We start from the raw sequence: 19,217 nt of genomic DNA on the forward strand, positions 1-19,217 counted from the left end.
GAACTATGTGTTCTTGTCTTTTGGGAACTAAGAGGCATGAGTGATTTCAATAGCATGTTAACTAGGGTGCTGACTTAAGAATATGGCCATTCAGAGTGTCAGAAGAGAGAGTCTCTCAAGTTATTTAGGTCCTGTCTTTAATAACATTTGTATGACATTGCCTAGCAAAAATTGTAAATTATTAGGTAATCCCTGAGCTGTCATTTATCAAGTACCTGGTTTTATCAAGTATATATGTTACAAATGACATATTTTTTTTTAAGTTTTGAAATTTTAATTTATTTTAAGAGAGTAAATCTTTGGTTTTGATTGTCAATGTTAAAATAGACGAAAACCCTTGTGAAAGAAGAAAGATTACAGAAGGAACCCTTCAGATATCGTAACTGTACCAAGCACTTTTCAAGTGACCTGAACATAAATCTAGTCAACTTACAGATTTTGGTAGCTAGAAATAGTATACTTATACACTATAACCTCTTAACTTACATTGTTTAACAAGTTCTCAAACTAGACAACAATGTTAATAACCTTTAATACATTTACAACTTTTAAACAAAGAAAAATGCATTGGTTAAAACAATGTAGTGTGTTCCATGTTCTGAGCAAATGACATATTTTTAAGTCAAATGTAACTAAGACATTTGTTTGCAGATGTCAAAATGAAACCTATACGTTACTAATTTGAAACAAAATTTTTAAAAGAGTAGTAAGGACTTGTTTACAAAATTTAATCAGTAATTACTTAGCAGAAAGAATGATTTAATGTCTGCCAGACCTTGAAATAACCTTCGACTTTGTTAAAACAGTGATCACATGCAAATGATGAATAGATGGCGTTGGATAAAATGGGCTAGTTCTTTTCTGGAGGCTCTTTTTTTTTCCAGGTGAAGTGTCCTAATTATCATACAAAGTTTTGCTTTAATTATTAATCTAATGTTTTTATTATTTCTTTATAATTGACAACTGAAATTTCTCCATAAACTCAAAGCTGGTTTTACTGGCCAGCTAGACGAATCAGCTATGACTGAGGTTAGCCCTAGAACCCATATTGTTTAGGGAGAGAATTGATTTCCTCTAGTTGTCTTCTGACCTCCACACACGTACCATGGCTCACATGTACCATGGTGCATGCACACACTAGATGTGTGTGGTTTTTAATCCTTTTAAACTGTTTATTTTTTTAATCCTTTTAAACTGGTTTCAATTTATCTGGAATATAAAAAACAGAAAAAGGAAAAATAATTACAGTTTGTCTTAACTCTGAAACACACTTTATTAGTTCTCACCCAGCATTTCATTAAAACAGTATTTATCCAAGCCTTTCGTAACTAGGGGCTCTTATTCCTGATCTTCCTAGGGACATTCTGAGAATATCTTGAATCTGACCCTCTCAGTGGTCAACTGTGAATCAGGCTGTCCCATAAAACCCACAACCCACAGACAGTGGTGCTCTGACACTCCCTGAGACCTCCTCTGCAAACATGCAGAATTATCTAACATTCTTTTATTCGTTTTATTTCTTCCTGATTATGTTTTCCCTACTTTCTAGTGTCCAACTCAGACAAATTCAAATAAGCATGTAAACTTATCAACACAGAACATTTTTCTACTCCTATATTTGCTGAGAACATAGAAATCTAGAATTTTCTAAGAAAAATATGCTTTTTCTGTCTAAAATGAAGAAGCAATGTCTTCATGCTAATAGGTGTTTTTGTTCGATTGTGGGTAAGATTCCATTCTCAATCAGCAATAGAGAATTAAAGTGAAATATTAATTATAAGGCTTTTCAGAATGATCTGTGTAAGAATTGTAAAGTTACAACCTAGTGTTTTAATTGGGAAACTGATAGTATTTGACAGTTAATAGAAAAGAACAGTAGAAATCACTTATAAAGTGAGATCTTTATTTCACCTAGGTAGGTTTTTTAATATTCTGATAAAATATTTCTATATGTAGGAATTTAATATAATATTAATCAACTCTTGCCTTTATGGCTTACAGTTGTAAGCCCTCATATAAACATTTTCAAAATATAATTTCCACTTTCCAACAAACCAGAGTTAGTCGATGGTGACGAATTGAGCAATAGGCATGACCAATGCCAAAAGTCTATCAAGCAGACGTAGGTTTACACTCTATGAGTGTTAAGATCTTATCACAGCTGCTACTACCTTGCAATGTCCCCTTCAATATTCAGAGATTTGACACCAACCCTCTCTAGTAATTTTGACATTTCAGCAAGTGTCTCAGAAACAGACATGTGCGATGGAAGCTTTCCACCTGCTGCTCCTGTCTGGCATCAGTTTTAGAGTGCTTCCCAGAATAAGATGTATAAAGCACACCCTTTAAAAGAGTGCATGTTGATTTGTCCGGTCATTTATTTTAAACCAATCCTAAACTCAAATTGTTCAAGATTTATAAACCTCTACCTGGCTGGGGTCTCGGGCAACTGAGGGTGATGTCAATTCAAATTCTGAGAGCTATATGAAAATGGCATGTGCGGTTATAGAGGAAAGACCTATCAAGTTCTGCTTGTTGCTCTATTTTCAAGATAACACCTGGCAGTAACAATGAAATCATGAAGAACTTTATGTTTTAGAAGGATTTCAAGATGGCTGCAAACGTTTTCTCACAAAACAAAAGCCAGCCCTTCATGTAGGAAGCTCCTACTTAGCAGTTGTTGGGAGCCTGAAGTTAATGCTGATGATTTAGCCCTTTAACCCTATGTCAGGTCAGTGTTCCTGATGATAACGTTACTGACTTTTTTTCTTCCCGATGAAATGAATGTCTTGGTTGTATTACCTCACAGAATGCAGCGTAGTCTATTAAGAGAGAAGTCAGAGAGATGGCATCTCTTTGGAAAAACATTTCTGTAATCACAAATTATTCTTTTGATTGCAATATTTAGAGTATGCTTTTTAGAATGCAAAACTCAATGGTGACAAACAAATGAAATGGCTATGCTCATTCTTTTCCTGAAACCATTACTCTATCTTAACAGGCTTCCATCTATCAGGCCTCCATAGACAGAAGCCTGGAAAGACCCAGCAGGTAAGGATCTGATGACATAACTCCAACACAGTATTCCAGGCCAGAGGTTACTTTCTCAATTGTCATCTTCCCTGATAAAATACTGACGAAGATCATTTAACTCTCATTCTTATCTTAAGTACCGACCTTATGGTATATAGCATGTATCCAATCATTTATGAATGTTTCTTTTAAATGATACCCTACTCAAAACTATGATCAGAAAGTGTTCCTTTCTTTATAAACCATTTTCCACAACTGTGTAAAAGGAATTTTTAACAGTTTACTTGCTGATTAGATTTTTAATCACTCATGACTTTAATTGACAATACTGGAATTCCCGTCAAACGTTCTTCTGAATACATTAGGAAAGCAAAAGATAATCCTTAAGGTAAAAGAGAATCATTTTGCTAGATGGCTTCCTTTTACATGGTCCTTTATTCTATCTTTTTCTCGATAGATTCATGTTGTCAGAACTCTTTCTTTACACATAAAATTGAATTATACAAATAGAAATCATAACACTGAATTACCAAGAACAACAAGTTCCCTGCAGGGAAATGTGAACTTTAAAAGGTGATTGTAAACACATGGGGTGAGATGGGGGAGGTGCAACCTGCATTTGTATGTTTGCAGCAAATTTTTTTTTCAAAATTGCCAAGCCCTAGAGTCCATGAAGATGTTATTCCTTAGGTAAGTAAGTGAACAAACTGCAGTGCATCTATAAAACAGAATATTAGTCATCAATAAAAAGGAATAAGCTATCTAGTGACCAGAAGACATGGAGAAAGCTGGAGACGTGGTGCTGTTGGTAGAGTGCTTACCTAGCATGCCTGAAACCTTGGTTCAGTCTTCAAGGCCACATTCAAACTTAGGCACGGTGAGACAGGGCTGTGATCTCAGCACCTGGTAAGCAGTGACAGAATAGTTAGAAATTTGAGGTCGTCCTTGGCTGCATGGTGACTTTGAAGCTAGCCAGGATGACATGAAATGATTTTACAAGGTAAAAAAAAAAAATTAAAGAGTATTAATTTTATTTTAGTGTGTGTGTGTGTATGAGAGAGAGAGAGAGAGAGAGAGAGAGAGAGAGAGAGAGCATGCCTGAGTATATGGGTTGCATGCAGTTGTCCATGGATGTAGGAGGACGTCATTAGATCCCATGAAACTGGAGTTACAGATAGTTGTAACAAAATATATAAAAACCTGTCAAGTGTGGGTACTGGGATTGAGCCATCTCTCCAGCCCCTCAAAATATTTTTTAAAGGACATGGATTTAAAAAAAAAAAGCTTATTACTAAATGGAAGAAATCAATCTGAAAAGATTACATAGTGTCTAATTCTAACTGTGTAACATTTGGAGAAGGTGACTATGAAGACAAGAGCTATGGTTCTTAGAAAACATGAAGACAAAGGGACAGATCAGAAAATGGTATCCAAGGGATCTTTTGTGGGAGTAAAAGTATTCTACAAGGCACGTTCATGATGGATGTATTTCATTACACATTTATAAACCCCCTATAGTATGTCACAGATATCCTGAACCCCTTAAAAATATATAAAAAATAGACTTTCAGAGAAGACATGTCCAGATAGGGTGATTAGCTGTCATAAATGTCCAAGAAGATGTAAAGATAATGATGCTAAAGAAGAAAGGGGTGAGCAAAGAGGAACTCTCCTCTCAACTGTCTTTTGATCTCTGCAGAGAATTGGTTCCTAGGTCTCACCAAGGATACTGAAATCTACTGACTCTGAAGTATTATATATAGATGGCATAATACTTAAAGATAACTTATCCTTAGTCTCCTAGAAGCTCTGAAATGTGTATAAATGCCTCATGCAACACAAATACTGTTTTTAAAAAGGAGGGGTAGATTGTTGGGACTACAGAAGGGCTTCAGGGTATAAAGCATTTGCTGCTCTTAGAGTTGTCCCAGCATCAGTCTCTAGCCCCCACATGACAGTTCACAACCATCTGTAGCTCTAGTTCCAGGGCATCCTATGCTCTCTTCTGACCTCCAAGGATGCCAAGCATTCAGTGTGGTTCACAAACATAAATGCAGGCAAAACACTCATATACATAAATGAAAAATGAGCAAATCTTAAATATTATAATAGATCGCTTAGAAAATAGTAACAGAATTTTGTACATGTTCGGTAGCAATCCAATTCTTCATATTCCCTGTGCACAGTTGCTTGAACCTTTGGATATGAAGAACCTGTACAGTTCAGTTAGATATTCTGTAACTTGAAACTTCCCTTTAAGAATGAGATCTGTGCCTCTTTAAAAAGATGATTCTAAAGAAAGTATCTTTGAGTGTGAAGAAATACATCTCTTACTATGCAGCCTTGTGAGCGTGAGGTTGGGTGTTGGACCATTATCTACTGTAATTATCAGCTTTCTTGTGCATGTGCTAACCTCTTCCAATGCCAACCAAAGTGACACTGATTCCATCTGTCAGTTCTGCAAGCATGGCCGGTGACTTTAGGAAGCGGAGGAAGAGCGAGCCTGCAGTGGGCCCACCCAGAGGCTTGGGGGATTCGAGTGCGAGCAGGGCCAGCCCTGGCCGGGCAGACCTCCCGGGATCAAGCTCCACCTTCACAAAGTCTTTCATTAGTTCTTCTCCTTCGTCTCCCTCAAGAGCGCAAGGTGAGCAAAGATAAAGGAACACAGCTTGCTAGTTCACAACTTAGCCGGACCACGGGAGAGGGCCAATCTCGTGACCGTGACTTGTGCTGCTCTTCCTTGTAGGGTCCTCGAGCAAATACAGTTGCCTAGCAAAGCCCTTGTACCTACTCAGTCCAATTCAAACCAGCAGGCCACTTGAATACCTTAAAGAACTCAGCCTGAGCCAGGCAGTGGTGGCTCATACCTTCAGTCCCAGCACTCAGGAGTTTGAGGCCAGCCTGGTCTATAGAATGAGATCCATGATAACCAAGACAAAATAGAGAAACTCTGTCTGGAAACAAAGCAAAACAAACAAACAAACAAAAAATATCCAACTCAGACTAATGTTTGTAACTATTTTCACAAAAGTAGATTGGATTTATTATTTTTAAAGTATTAAATAATTTGTCATATTTACAGAAATGGCATTTATACGCTCTGACCTAGTCAAATTATCTAATGTTATTATAGATAACTAATTAAATTTGTAGAATGAGAATTATATATAGCAACGGAAAAATACTGCTTAAAACATGCACTGGGGTACTTTAAATTCCGGTACCTATATTACCAATTAAAGTCATGCCTTTCGTTACTCTATTTTCTTCAACCCTCACTTGTATGGTAGAGAGCATGTACATGCAGCCATGTAACGCAATCATCCACAAAGTTTTTATAAAAAGTGCTTACTGACTTTAAAGCCACAAATTCAAGATCTAGGAAAGAGAGGCCTCAATGAGATGGCTCAGTGGGTAAAGGCACTTGACAGCAAGCCTGACAATTTGAGTGTGACCATCACAAACTGTATAATAAGAGGAGAGAAGAGACACCCCACAAGAGGCCCTCTGACCTCTTCTTATGTGTACGCATACGTAAGAGAGAGAAGGAAAAAAGGGAAGGGAGAAAGGCTGGCCAGTTTTTCAGATGGATTGTCTCCTCGTTAGACATACAATAAGCTAATCATTGGAGGGACAGAGTTACTCGTATGGGTCTCTGTAGATTACTTGAGTTCCTTTCTTTGTTTGTTTCTTTCTTTCTTTCTTTTATCTATTGACCCAGTAGCATGCCAGATTTGGGGCCCCACGATTCCCTCCACTCTTAGGAAGAGAATGGGTTGTTAAAACATGAAAAGTAAATAAGTTGTAACAGAAGTGTTCATAAAGTAGGGCAGAGCCGGGGCACATAACAACTGTATACACTAAAACTGTTGCCACGCAGTGGTTAAAGCCAAGCGTTGGCTGGTTTCTGTACAAAAGACAGACTGTTTATGATGACTGGTCTCTGTGTAGGTGGGTGCCTGGCCCGTCTAAGACCTAACTAACTCACAGAAAGTAATTTCCTCATTAACTAACTAATAGCCTTCATCACATTCTACTCCTCCTCATAAGCAGATATCCTAAGTAACAAGTCAGCCATGAAATGCCATGGATCCATCATTCTCAGATTCAATACACCGTGTAAAAGGATCCTGATAGAGTTAAGTATTTCTCTTACCATAGAGAGTTTGCTCAACTTCCTTTGCCAAGCATTATGTATCAACTGAATGAATTACCAATTTTTGAAGAACTCGGGAAAGATCATAATGAGTAAATTGTTAATAGAGTGCCATGCTGTTAGCTTAATAGATAAGAGTTATGGTTTAGGCATGCCTTGTTGGCTGAAAGGCAATTGAATTATGCAGTAGAAATGTGTTGGCCACACCAGTGTATTTCATGTATGACTTTGTTCACTGTGGTGTCTACAAAGCTGCACTGAAAAATATTACCTTACTTTAGCATTAAGCATTCCTCTGACATCGAAGCTATGTGTGTGAGGGTGTCTATATTAAAGCCACACTAACTGCCTTCTCTTTGCTGTGCTAATACTGACATGCTCTCCTCTCTTTGTGAACCTTTTAATTTCTCTAAATGTCTTTCTCCTGCCATGCTGCTCTGGACTGAAAGGTGGGGAGGAGAGCAAAATGTGCCCATCCCCTTGCAGTTACTCAGGGCTCAATGGCGCCCACTCTGGTGAGTTAGAGTGCTGTAGCGCTTATAGACAGCATTTGGACGTCCCCAGGGACTCTCAAAGAGCCATCACTTTCAAGAATGGCTGGCAAATGGCCCGGCAAAATGCAGAGATCTGGAGCAGCACCGAAGAGACTGTTTCCCCCAAAATCAAATCACGTAGCTGCGATGACCTCCTCAATGATGACTGCGACAGCTTCCCAGACCCTAAAACCAAGTCAGAAAGTATGGGCTCTCTGTTATGTGACGAAGACTCCAAAGAGAGCTGCCCCATGGCCTGGACCTCCCCCTACATCCAGGAAGTGTGCGGTAACAGCAGATCCAGGACCAAACATAGGTCAGCCCATAACGCCCCGGGCTTCCTCAAAATGTACAAGAAGATGCACCGCATCAACCGCAAGGATCTGATGAATCCCGAGGTCATTTGCTCCGTGAAATCCAGGATCCTGCAGTATGAAAAGGAGCAACAGCACAGGGCTCTGCTCCACGGGTGGAGCCAGTCCTCCACGGAGGAGGTGCCCAGGGACGTGGTACCCACTCGCATTTCGGAATTCGAAAAGCTGATTCAGAAGTCCAAGTCCATGCCCAACCTCGGAGATGAAATGTTATCTCCCGTTACCCTGGAAGCCCAACAAAACGGCCTGTGTCCCAAGAGGCGGTTTTCCATCGAGTCTCTGCTGGAGGAAGAGACTCAGGGTAGACACCCTTCTCAGGCCCAGCGGAGCTGCAAGTCTAAAGCCCTGGTGCCCATCCACATCGAAGTCACCAGCGACGAGCAGCCCAGAATGCACGCGGAGTTCTCCGACAGCGACCAAGATGGGGTGGTGTCCGACCACAGCGACTACGTCCATGTAGAGGGCTCGTCCTTTTGCAGCGAAAGCGACTTCGACCATTTCTCTTTCACCTCCTCCGAGAGTTTCTATGGCTCCAGCCACCACCACCATCACCACCACCACCATCACCACCACCGACACCTCATCAGTTCCTGCAAGGGCCGATGCCCAGCCTCTTATACTCGCTTTACCACGATGCTAAGACACGAAAGAGCTAAGCACGAAAATATCGACCAGCCCAGGAGGCAGGACATGGACCCCGGCCTGTCTAAGCTCGCATTTCTAGTCAGCCCCGTGCCTTTCCGGAGGAAAAAAATCGTGACCCCCAAGAAACAGACTGAACAGGCAAGATGCAAAACCTCCGTAGTTGAGGCTCTGGACTCCGCCCTTAAAGACATCTGTGACCAGATAAAAGCCGAAAAGAGGAGAGGGAGCCTGCCGGACAACAGTATATTGCACAGGCTTATCAGTGAGCTGCTGCCAGAGATTCCCGAGAGGAACTCGTCTCTTAACGCTCTAAGGAGGAGCCCCGTGCACCAGCCTTTCCACCCGCTGCCTCAAGACGGTGCTATTCATTGTCCACTGTACCAAAACGATTACGGGAGAATGCCTCACAGTGCCTCTTTCCCAGACGTGGACGCAACCAACAGCAGCTACCATGCCCAGGATTATGGTAGCACACTGAGCCTCCAAGGTGGACGAGCTTTTCTTTCTTCTTTTCCCTGTGGTCCAGATGCCATCCTTCCATACGCTCATTTTTCCCATCCTGCATTTCATCGCTCTTGGGCTGTGATGCCATGTGACGTCATTATGTGTTTGCGGGGACAAACCCGTGTGTGCAGACATGTCTGACTCGGTAGTTCTCATTCACCTGTGTGTTATTTGACATTCATGTGTTGGCTGGAAGTAACCATCAATTCACAAGCAGTTACTTAAACATAAAAGTAAACTCAATTTTTTTTTTATATTAGGGTTGAAATGAGTAGGACATTGAAAAAAAAAATGAAATGATGAATCTCCACATACTTAAGGTTATGTTTCCTTGCACTGAAGCTATGCAGTGTGCTTTGCAAATAGTAGATTAGAATGTTGTTTTTAAAAGCAGGTTCTACCAGTTGGAAACTTTCAGATCAAGAAATGCCAGACTGATGAGACTGGACAGGCTATAGGCCCTGTCAGTGGGCTAGGGGTAAGGGGTGGAGGGAAGACAAAGGGGGGGGGTGGGAATGGGAGTAGTTAAAGGAGAGAGCTTTGATTGGGATATATAATGAATAAATTGTGAAGGAAAAAATTAAAATTAAAAAAGTAATTTCTTCGGTATGTCATGAACAGATTTAATAAAAATGATATTGAAAAAAAAAGAAATGCCAGAATCCAATTTTCTGGCAAAATATTCATTTTCTTCAGTTACCTAAAATCCTGAAATAATCACTCCTTAAAATCAAAAGAATATATCAAGAAAAAACTAGAATTCAATATATGTATCGCTAGGATATCTTTTGGCTCGTTATGAGCTAACACTAGTAGTTTCACAGCCTTTTCTTTGATTTCCGTATTAACATTAGAACACTCTACCTGTTCATTCAAAGAAGCCTGTTCCGGCTCAACCTACATGGAAAATTGCAACATTCAGTCAGCAAAACTGAATGTATGATAAACAATAAATGAATTATTAAAGGCATTAAAAGTTATTTAGTAACTTCTATTTGTTGGACACAATTCGGATGGAATTTTGTAAATGTATCTTTAAGATATGGGTATGATTCTTCCATTCAAGGCATTCGTTTTCTCCTTTCTATTCTTTGACCTATTTCTGTTAACACAAACATATGCTGACATGTGAATTGAATTGGGCAACAGCACAGAGACAAATGACAGTTCTAATGCTGAGGGGTTTACTGAGGTTGGCATGACTTAAACCAGTGCACCCATTCTCAAAGGAAGCTGTGTATGACATACACATCATGAGCCTCAACTGAATATTCCAGACTCAGGGACGGGCTGAGAGTAGAGAAGCTTTATATCCTAGCCCCGCAGAGAGCTTTAGCTAAATGTATCGTCTAACTGAATCCACCGTATGTCAGTGGGAGGGCGTTATTGTAAGTGCTGCTTTACAGTTGAGAAACTGAGGGAAAAGAGAATTCAAAGCCCTACACCGAGGATTCCAGCGTGATTAATTGGCAATATAATAACAATATTGTATATATGATTATACTACTTGTGTTATTTGTGTATTTTTTTCATTTGCGGTATGTCTGTGTCGTATATCATTACTTTACAGTTACTTATGAGTTTTACATCCATGTTCTCATTCGTGACATCTCTCCAAATTTGGGGGTGAAGGAATTGCCTCCAGGGAAAGTGGCTGGCCAGTCTCCTTTCCATGAAGTGAAATTTCACTCCTGTTCACCTTATCCTTTCCAATAGATCATGAGTCCACTAGAAGTTACTCATCTACTTTTACTGACTTGGGAAGAAGTGCATCGCGGGAACGAAGAGGAACCCCAGAAAAAGAGGTAATTAGCTCAACAGCAGAGTGTTTTTAAAGGACCTTCTGAAAAAGCACTTACTGGTCAGATGTCTACCTCAAGCCAGTAAAGATTTGAGACAAAAACCCGACAGCAGCAAGAGTCTAGAAGCAGTTCTGCCGAGAGACTGAGTCTAACCCTATGTCTAGTCCTTTCCTACTTGGAATGCACGTTGGGCAGTGGGGCTTTCTGAGTCTTGACCTGGTACCCATGAACTAACAGAGTTCTAACTGACCTGCTTTGTGGAGGGGTTGAGGTTGTCCATGGGTATTTTTGTTAGAGAACACTCCTGATAATCGATTTTATCCACTAGGTTCTTGTAGGACAGAGTTTTTATACAGCATTGACTCCTGGCCCATCACCCTAAATCAGATCAGGAACACTTCTTTCTAGCCATACTGGGAGCCATGAGGGATTGATGGAGACTGAAAACTAAGCTCTGAGTAAAAGGGTTAGGCCCTGGGACCCCTATGAAGTCAGAAATTGCCCAAGTTTCTCCAAGCTCACTAGACTCACAGGAGAAGAAAAATTAGGTGAAGGGATTAATGGTTGGCAGGAAAGGAAGATCTTCTATCACTAGCTAGATGGTATGGAATACTTTAAGAGGATCAGGGGACCCAAGAGTTTGAGAGTAGGCAAGAGTAGGACTTCATAACTGAAAGGTAAGCCAAAGGATTCTGGAACCCTCTATCCCTTTATTTTTTTGCTAACTAACCTCTTCATAACAGAGTTACTACTTGGATAATCAGTGAAGAATGTGATAACTTTATAGCTTTTGTTTGTTTTATTGTGATTCCGATAGACTACTTTCAATCCATAGAAGTCAGGGTAGCTGGCCCTCCGCAATTGTCTGTTCGTGGTATTCAAAAAGAACATGCCCAGTGCAGAATCCTCGGTGGGTGTTTTATTGTATGATGGCACTAACCTACTTTAGTTCCTGAAATGAAGCCTCATGGGGAAATCAGCTACTATATTTAGCTCACTAGTCTAAAGGTAGCCCTAACTGATACATTTGTAACTTCCATGTATCACATTATATAGGTTTCATTTTTCTTATGGGAAACCTAAAATGTTTAAACTAGTGCTAAATGTTTACCTTTTGTTTCAGAAATTGCCTGCAAAAGCAGTCTACGATTTCAAAGCTCAGACATCTAAGTAAGTGGCATATAAACTCACCATGTTTGAATTTTATTTTTATTATTTGTGGGGAGGAATATATGTGTGTGCTTTGTGTCAATGAAATGTGTTACAAATAAGACTCAATTCTCAGTTCTAATTGGCTAGTTCCTTTAAAATTCCTAGCTAGGAGAGGATAACTTCTTTTCACATTCAGTTGTGAACTGCTGAGTCTTAAAACACATAAGTGATGCTAATGAAGCACAATGAATTGAGAGCAATGGGGAAACAATAAGAAATGAAAAATATTTTGCTAGAATTTCTTTCCGTCAAGAATTAAATTTTTAAAAAGTAATAGGGAGTAATTATCCCTACCTAGTGAGGGGAACTTGACAGTATTTATTTGTTCAGCTACATCAAGGGCAGTGCATGGGCAGACTCCATACGTGCACACAGAGGACCCTGTAGTGACAGCGTCATCTCCCAGCGCTCAGAGGGTAGGGCTTCTAAGGAACACCTGTTCCTGCCCTGTGGTCCTTGACTGCTAATGCTTTCCTAGTCCCATGTTATACTCTTTTAGCTGGTTTCTTTCATTATGATTATTACTATTATTATAATTTACAATTTATTCACTTTGTATCCCAGTTGAGGCCTCCTCCCTCATCTCCTCCCAGTCCCACCACCCTCCTTCCCGCCACCTCCCCTATCCCTCTTACCCTACTATCTGACCCTAGCCTATCAGGTCCCATCAGGACTACCTCCAAGTTGTCCTCTGATCTCCACACATGGTGATGTGTGTGCACACACAGATAAATGTAAAGTAAATAATAAATATAAACATACTTTGAAGATAAGATGACACACATCACAGAGGAAGGGGCCGGGATATGACTGGATCACTGGATTTAGATGGCCCCACATACCAAGCCCCTCACCCCAACCTCTCCTAGAGTTCCCTGATGGCGAGTATATTTTGCTCGCCCACGTTGCTGTTGGAGAAAGGCCATGGCTGGCTCCTGTACCATCCCACCTTTCATAGAGATCATGTGTGGGTCTGTATGAACTAATAAAATCGAACTGTGTGAGCTTTTGGTAAAAGAGATTCACCAGCCACCTGTAGAAGCCAAGAAGGAAGTGAGTCTGCCCATCCTATAAATAGGTTGATCTTATTATACCCTAATGATCCTCCTCTTGTTCTTCTCTCAGAAGATATAAAGAGAACATCCATCACCTCCAGTGCAGGTCTATATTTGACACAAAAATCAGGGTGATGGGTGATTTGTATAATTTTCAAGGCTCACACGCCCAACCAAGCATCTTTGAAAACTGCCAAACAAGACGATTTTAATCCCTTTAAATTAGCCCTGAATGCTTTTGTACATAATATGAACAACATACACATATCAATATTTAAACCAATATTTATTTAAAGCTATTTTATTATTTAATAAGCTCAAATGTAATGATAATAAAACTACAGCAAAGTAAGTCACCCAAGAAAATGTCTCAATTTTAGATGTGAGAAGAGATGACTTCTCATTTATTTCCTATAGGTCTGCAATAGCCAGCATTTTAAAGTGAAGTAAAAGCAGAATGGGACTCCAGCTCTGACATAAGAGGGACAGAGTTTTGGAAAACAGAGAATAAGAAAACCTTCCTGTTACTGGACATATCTAGAATTTTAAATGCAAGCCTATATTAAGTAGATAGTTTCTATACTTATTTTAAACTAAAAAATTAATTGCCTATAATTTTCAAATATATTCTAAAATTTTAAGTTGATGATATTTAGAATTGTTCGTGTTGCAAGCCAAAATCCTAGGTTGTAAACATTATATGTGACCATATACTAGCAAGGGGACAATAATCTGTTCCTTCCTTCAAATTTTATTTCATTTAAGGATATGATTTATACACAACGTGATCTATATACTTGTTCTTTAGAATCATTTCTGAGTTTACCTTAAGTGACTTCTAGAAATTTGTAAGGGAAATCCTGATCTAACTGAGCTGGGTAGATGTTTACGTGTGGGGAGTGTATTTCTCAGATAAATATAGAATGCTGATCATAAGACTAATCCAGAAAGAGCCCACTCATCACGTCTCTTCCAGGGAGCTGTCATTTAAGAAAGGAGATACTGTGTACATCCTCAGGAAAATTGACGAAAACTGGTATGAGGGGGAGCACCACGGCAGAGTGGGCATTTTCCCAATCTCCTACGTAGAGGTACGTGTTTGCTCCTCACTTCCTGAAGGGTGCTGTCCCAAAGGTGATCGTGGGTTTAAGAACCAACAGCTCTTCTCCGTTACAGAAACTAACACCCCCAGAAAAAGCGCAGCCTGCGAGACCTCCACCCCCAGTCCAGCTGGGAGAGATCGGAGAAGCCATAGCCAAATACAACTTCAATGCAGACACCAACGTGGAACTCTCCCTGCGAAAGGTGACCTGGCTGTGTTTCTTCATCCGGGTGTTTTCACTGACCATCCAATGCTGACGTCACGATAGGTTACATTGTTTTCTGGAACATTCTAGGACTTCTGTAGTCTAGAAAGGACGCAAGATTTCCCAGGTTCACTGTAACCTCTGGTCCCTGTGTCCCTTCTATCTGTGATGTAGCTTAGGAAGCAGGACCCTGAGTCCCCCGCCATGGAGTTCCTCGACTGGATTCTAAGGAGTGCACATGTGGAACCCTGAGAGGAGAAAGCATTAATTATAATACCTCAAAATATCTTTCTATTGTCTCATTACTCGATTTTATTTGCAGGGGAGTAGGCTTGAGACAGGGTTTCTCTGTGTAACTGTCTTAGACTGTTACTGTCTAAGTAACTGTCTTGGCTGTCTTAGACTCGCTTTGTAGACCAGGCTGGCCTTGAACTCACAGAGATCCACCTGCCTCTGCTTCCCTCCCCGGGGGTGTTGGGATTGTATACAGGGCCATGCCATCGCGCCCAGCTCATTACTCAATTTTAAGTAAGTAGCCCAATATTTACTTTTCTCTTTCTTGGAATTAAGGAATGGTCCTGATGTAAGGAAAACACGTCTTTGAAAACAGCGTTTTCAAAGAGCTGTCTATGCACTCCTGTTTGCTTGATCATTCTTTTCTAAGCCTCCCGATGGATTCAAATGTCTCCAGCCTATACAAGTAATTTGTCTAAAGGAAAAAAATAAAAGGAACTCTCTCTCCTTGCATAGTTATGAATGATAAATGAAGTATTGCTATCATTTGCTAGATAATGGCATGTGTTTGTTTGAGGCAACCAAGCTCTCCACACAACACAGAAAAAATGGCAATGTGAATTGGGGTGATCCAGAACATCCCATGCCTGCAGACAGTTGGCAAAGTGAGGGTTTGGGGCGGTGGGAGATGATCTAGTTTTCTCCTTCCATTCCTAACTCCTCTTCATCAGCCATTCTCTCTTACTTAACTCAGAAAACCACACAGAATGTGCCGTCTTCTGTTCCATACTTTAAAGACAGCCTTTGCTGGGATTTCTCACACAACAGCCCAACTATCAACTGCCTGTTCTGAACGCATTAGAAAAGCAGAGCAATTCCGGGATCTGGGGAGATTCCCTTTCCTTCAGTATGCTCCACTCAGTGGTAATAATGGTACCTTTCACAAACCGTCCAGCACTTTGAGTTAAAGAGAACCTTCAATGTGCTGTCACCAAAAAGGGCTTCCTGCCGTGCTCAAGGCCAATGGGCAGATGGCAGCACCCTGACCATCTGGTCCAGTTCCCCACAGTTCTACAGCGCCTTCCAGCTGTACCTGCTGGGTTTGCTCTTTAACAACTTGCTGACTGAGCTCTGGCCCAAGTGCGATTTTGAATAAAGAGTTAAAGTTATCTGGCATTGGCCTGCTTATTACAGGAAATATAATAGTGAACATTCCTACGATTGCAAAAGCCAAAGAGTTGACTTGAATGCTTAATGGCTAGAATGGCATAGCCACTCTCCAATTAGAATGGATGCTGGGGTTAAACTGTCCTCATCGGATCCAAGGGGCCAGTAGCCCTCTCCACAGCTCTGTCTATTCTAAGGTGCCATCTTTGCGCCATTGTTTTGTTTTGTTTTTTTTTTTTTCATTCACTGTTACTTCTCAGGACATGCAGATTAAAGAAGGAAAATGAATATGCCACTTGAAAGTATGCCTTCCAGGGGACGGCATCTGTGACCCACTTCAGACATACTTTCTTCTTCCACCATGTCAGCTCATTGATGCCACTGTCCTTGACGTGACACCTTTCACACCATTTTCCTTCTGAAAGAACATCCACAAATCATTCTGTTTTGTACCATTATGAGATATGTGTAGGCCCATTTCCATTAGCCAAGCATCCTTAGGACTCTGATATGAATGAAAGGTTTAGCTTATATCTATGCTGACAAGTTACATTTTTCTAATAAACACTGGGACCTTGTTTGCATTCTCCTAATCAAGCAAAAACTGGAGGTGTAAAACTTTCCAAACAGAAAATTACTGTTAATCAGAAAACGACAACTGTATTTTTTCTATTATTGTCTCTCTCCTTAATAATGTGTTTTCCCAATCCTCATTACAGGGAGATAGGATTATTCTTCTTAAAAGAGTTGATCAAAACTGGTATGAAGGTAAAATCCCAGGAACCAACAGGCAAGGCATCTTCCCTGTTTCCTACGTAGAAGTCACCAAGAAGAACACAAAAGGTGCTGAGGACTACCCTGACCCTCCTATACCCCACAGCTACTCTACAGACAGAATTCACAGCCTCAGTTCTAATAAGGTAAGAAGCCATTTTATCACATTACCTCCATGCTTAGGATCTTGGAATATGATAATCAGTAGGTTATTTGGGATATTAGGCCATCATATCTATTGAGGAGAATAAAATTCATATATTATATGCATATACAGGAGTTCCAGGTCAGAAAATATAAGTTAATTTTCCTCAAATAGATGATTGGATAAAGGCTGAGAGTTCATTTTTATTAATTCGCTTTCAAGTTAAAGTCTATAAAGAGAATAAAAATGTTAGTATCATCAAACTTTCTTGATACATTTCTATATTGCTGTGTATATAAATTACACACTCATATCACATCCCTAAGTTGTGAATCTAATCATTATATAATCACTAGGTATGCAATTTTCTATAAAACTGGCATTTCCTTCATAAAGAGCCAAGCATTATTTTTAATTTAGGGCCTATAATTTCATTATTAGTTTGTATAAAAATATGATAGATTATTAGAAATATTTAGTTTTTATTATTTTTAGGGCCATAAATTCCATTCTTTGACCTAAGCTGGTAGCTGAAGATGATTATCTTTCTTCCTCCCTTATCCTCAAATATTTTTCCTCACCTTTCTGTTGAATTATGAGATATTTTATATACATATGTAGGGGTTTCTTTCTCCTTTGCAATTATTTTAAAATATAAAATTTTAAAGCACCAATGAATTATTTCCAAAATAATATCAAATGCTTCCCAACATTAAAAATTATATATCTAGCTGTATAATATATTATTGTTTTAGTTGAGACAAGGCAAAGAATGTGGGAAAACAGACCATTAGCACTGTGAAAGTGTGAAATTAAGATTTCAGACAGTGTCCCCAGGAATCTAAGAAACATATAACTATCTCAGTTGAGATATTTTCCCTTAAAAAGTGTAAGATTTGTCATTTTATTAATGCTAACCCTTTTCAAGACTGGGTTTTAGTTGTGGGTAATTTGATTATGACGTTTCCAGAATTTAACACATAGAGATCAATATCCTTCCTTGAGTAGTTTTATTGATCATGGGAAATAATAAGAATCTTCATCCATCCATTCATGTTTTACCTAAGACGATCCATTCATCGTAAAAGAACTATCAGATGACTTTCAAGTGACTGACCCTTTAAATAAGCTGATGCAGGAGAGAAAAGCAGGCATCTACAAATGCTCACTCAGCACTGGAGAACTTCTCCCATATGCACTAAATATTTTAAATCAGTGTTTCTTCTTTTTTCTGAAATGTTTTAAATGGCATTTATAAGAGGATTGTTTTAATACCAAATTTTAATGGAGGAATATACAAGTTTCACAAGTAACCAACTGTCTTATTCTTACTGCTGCAAAAAAAAAAAAGTCAAAGTTTATGTTCATAGTTTGAAAGAAATTCTAGATTAATGTCAACTGGTTGTCTATCCTATGGTGTCATAGGTTTAATTAGGAATTTCCTGTAGTATTGTTTTGGTCAATTTCAGAAAAAAAGACATGTATTTTTAAATAGTTAGATATAAAAACAGCAAAAAGATACATGTTCTATTTTCTAACTGGCATTTGCAAATAGAGAAAGGAATGTATTATTAACTTTTGAATCACTCTTTAGCAAATTCAAATCATATAGCTTGACATAGTTCTATTTTGAGAAATGATCAAATTTAAGTTGGCATTATTTCTTGTTTCAGTACAATAGAATCTAATTCTTGTCCTTTTCTAAGATAAAATAACTTTAAGTATGTTTTCTGATATAGGTACCCCTTAATCAAAATTAACACTATTTTGGTATTACCAAGTCCATTTAAAAGATTTTGCTCTCCTAACATGTACAGAGGTGACAGTGAAGTCAGAAGCCGCAGGTAGCAGCAGAGACTACAGTTGTAATGGTGATGGTGAAATTTAGAGATCCCTTGATGCACATAGAAATTTCTGTCCACATGAGGAAAAAGAATAAAATAAGGATATTCATCTTGAGTTACTATCAGTTTCACTCATTTCCAAAATCTAATTACTAAGATCAAACCTAACACTTTTGTGACAAGAGGTGTAAAATAGAGTTTTAGACTTCAGTAAGCCAATCAAGTGAGATTTCCTCTTAAAAACCAATGTGGCTGTCAACTCCTTACGAAACACATGTACAGTAGGACTTCATGTCAGTGGCTAAGCACACTTAGATCTTGGATCCTCTATGAAGATGCTCACATAGTTGTGCCATATTGGTGCCATTGGCAACATCCCACGGTGAGATTCCCTCATATTTCCTTTAATGTAAATAAGCTCAACTAGTGACC

General features: G+C 39.3%; 1 protein-coding gene across 42 annotated transcripts in view; it reads left to right on the plus strand.

Moving 5' to 3' along the window:
• The window catches only part of Sorbs2 (sorbin and SH3 domain containing 2), a 313,230-nt gene that overhangs the window by 274,211 nt on the left and 19,802 nt on the right, over positions 1 to 19,217 (plus strand). For 30 of the 42 annotated variants that reach the window (XM_060381680.1, XM_060381679.1, XM_060381683.1 and 27 more), the window contains 8 exons: positions 3,002 to 3,051; positions 5,490 to 5,677; positions 7,639 to 9,228; positions 10,962 to 11,050; positions 12,171 to 12,217; positions 14,291 to 14,405; positions 14,491 to 14,619; positions 16,742 to 16,942. In XM_060381680.1, coding sequence (XP_060237663.1) covers positions 3,002 to 3,051; positions 5,490 to 5,677; positions 7,639 to 9,228; positions 10,962 to 11,050; positions 12,171 to 12,217; positions 14,291 to 14,405; positions 14,491 to 14,619; positions 16,742 to 16,942 — 2,409 coding nt within the window. The remainder of the gene's footprint in view (positions 1 to 3,001; positions 3,052 to 5,489; positions 5,678 to 7,638; positions 9,229 to 10,961; positions 11,051 to 12,170; positions 12,218 to 14,290; positions 14,406 to 14,490; positions 14,620 to 16,741; positions 16,943 to 19,217) is intronic. The other 12 variants (XM_060381710.1, XM_060381700.1, XM_060381702.1 and 9 more) reach the window with 1 other exon arrangement.

The sequence above is a fragment of the Meriones unguiculatus genome, chromosome 4 (assembly GCF_030254825.1).
Source record: "Meriones unguiculatus strain TT.TT164.6M chromosome 4, Bangor_MerUng_6.1, whole genome shotgun sequence".
NCBI classification, from domain to species: domain Eukaryota; kingdom Metazoa; phylum Chordata; class Mammalia; order Rodentia; family Muridae; genus Meriones; species Meriones unguiculatus.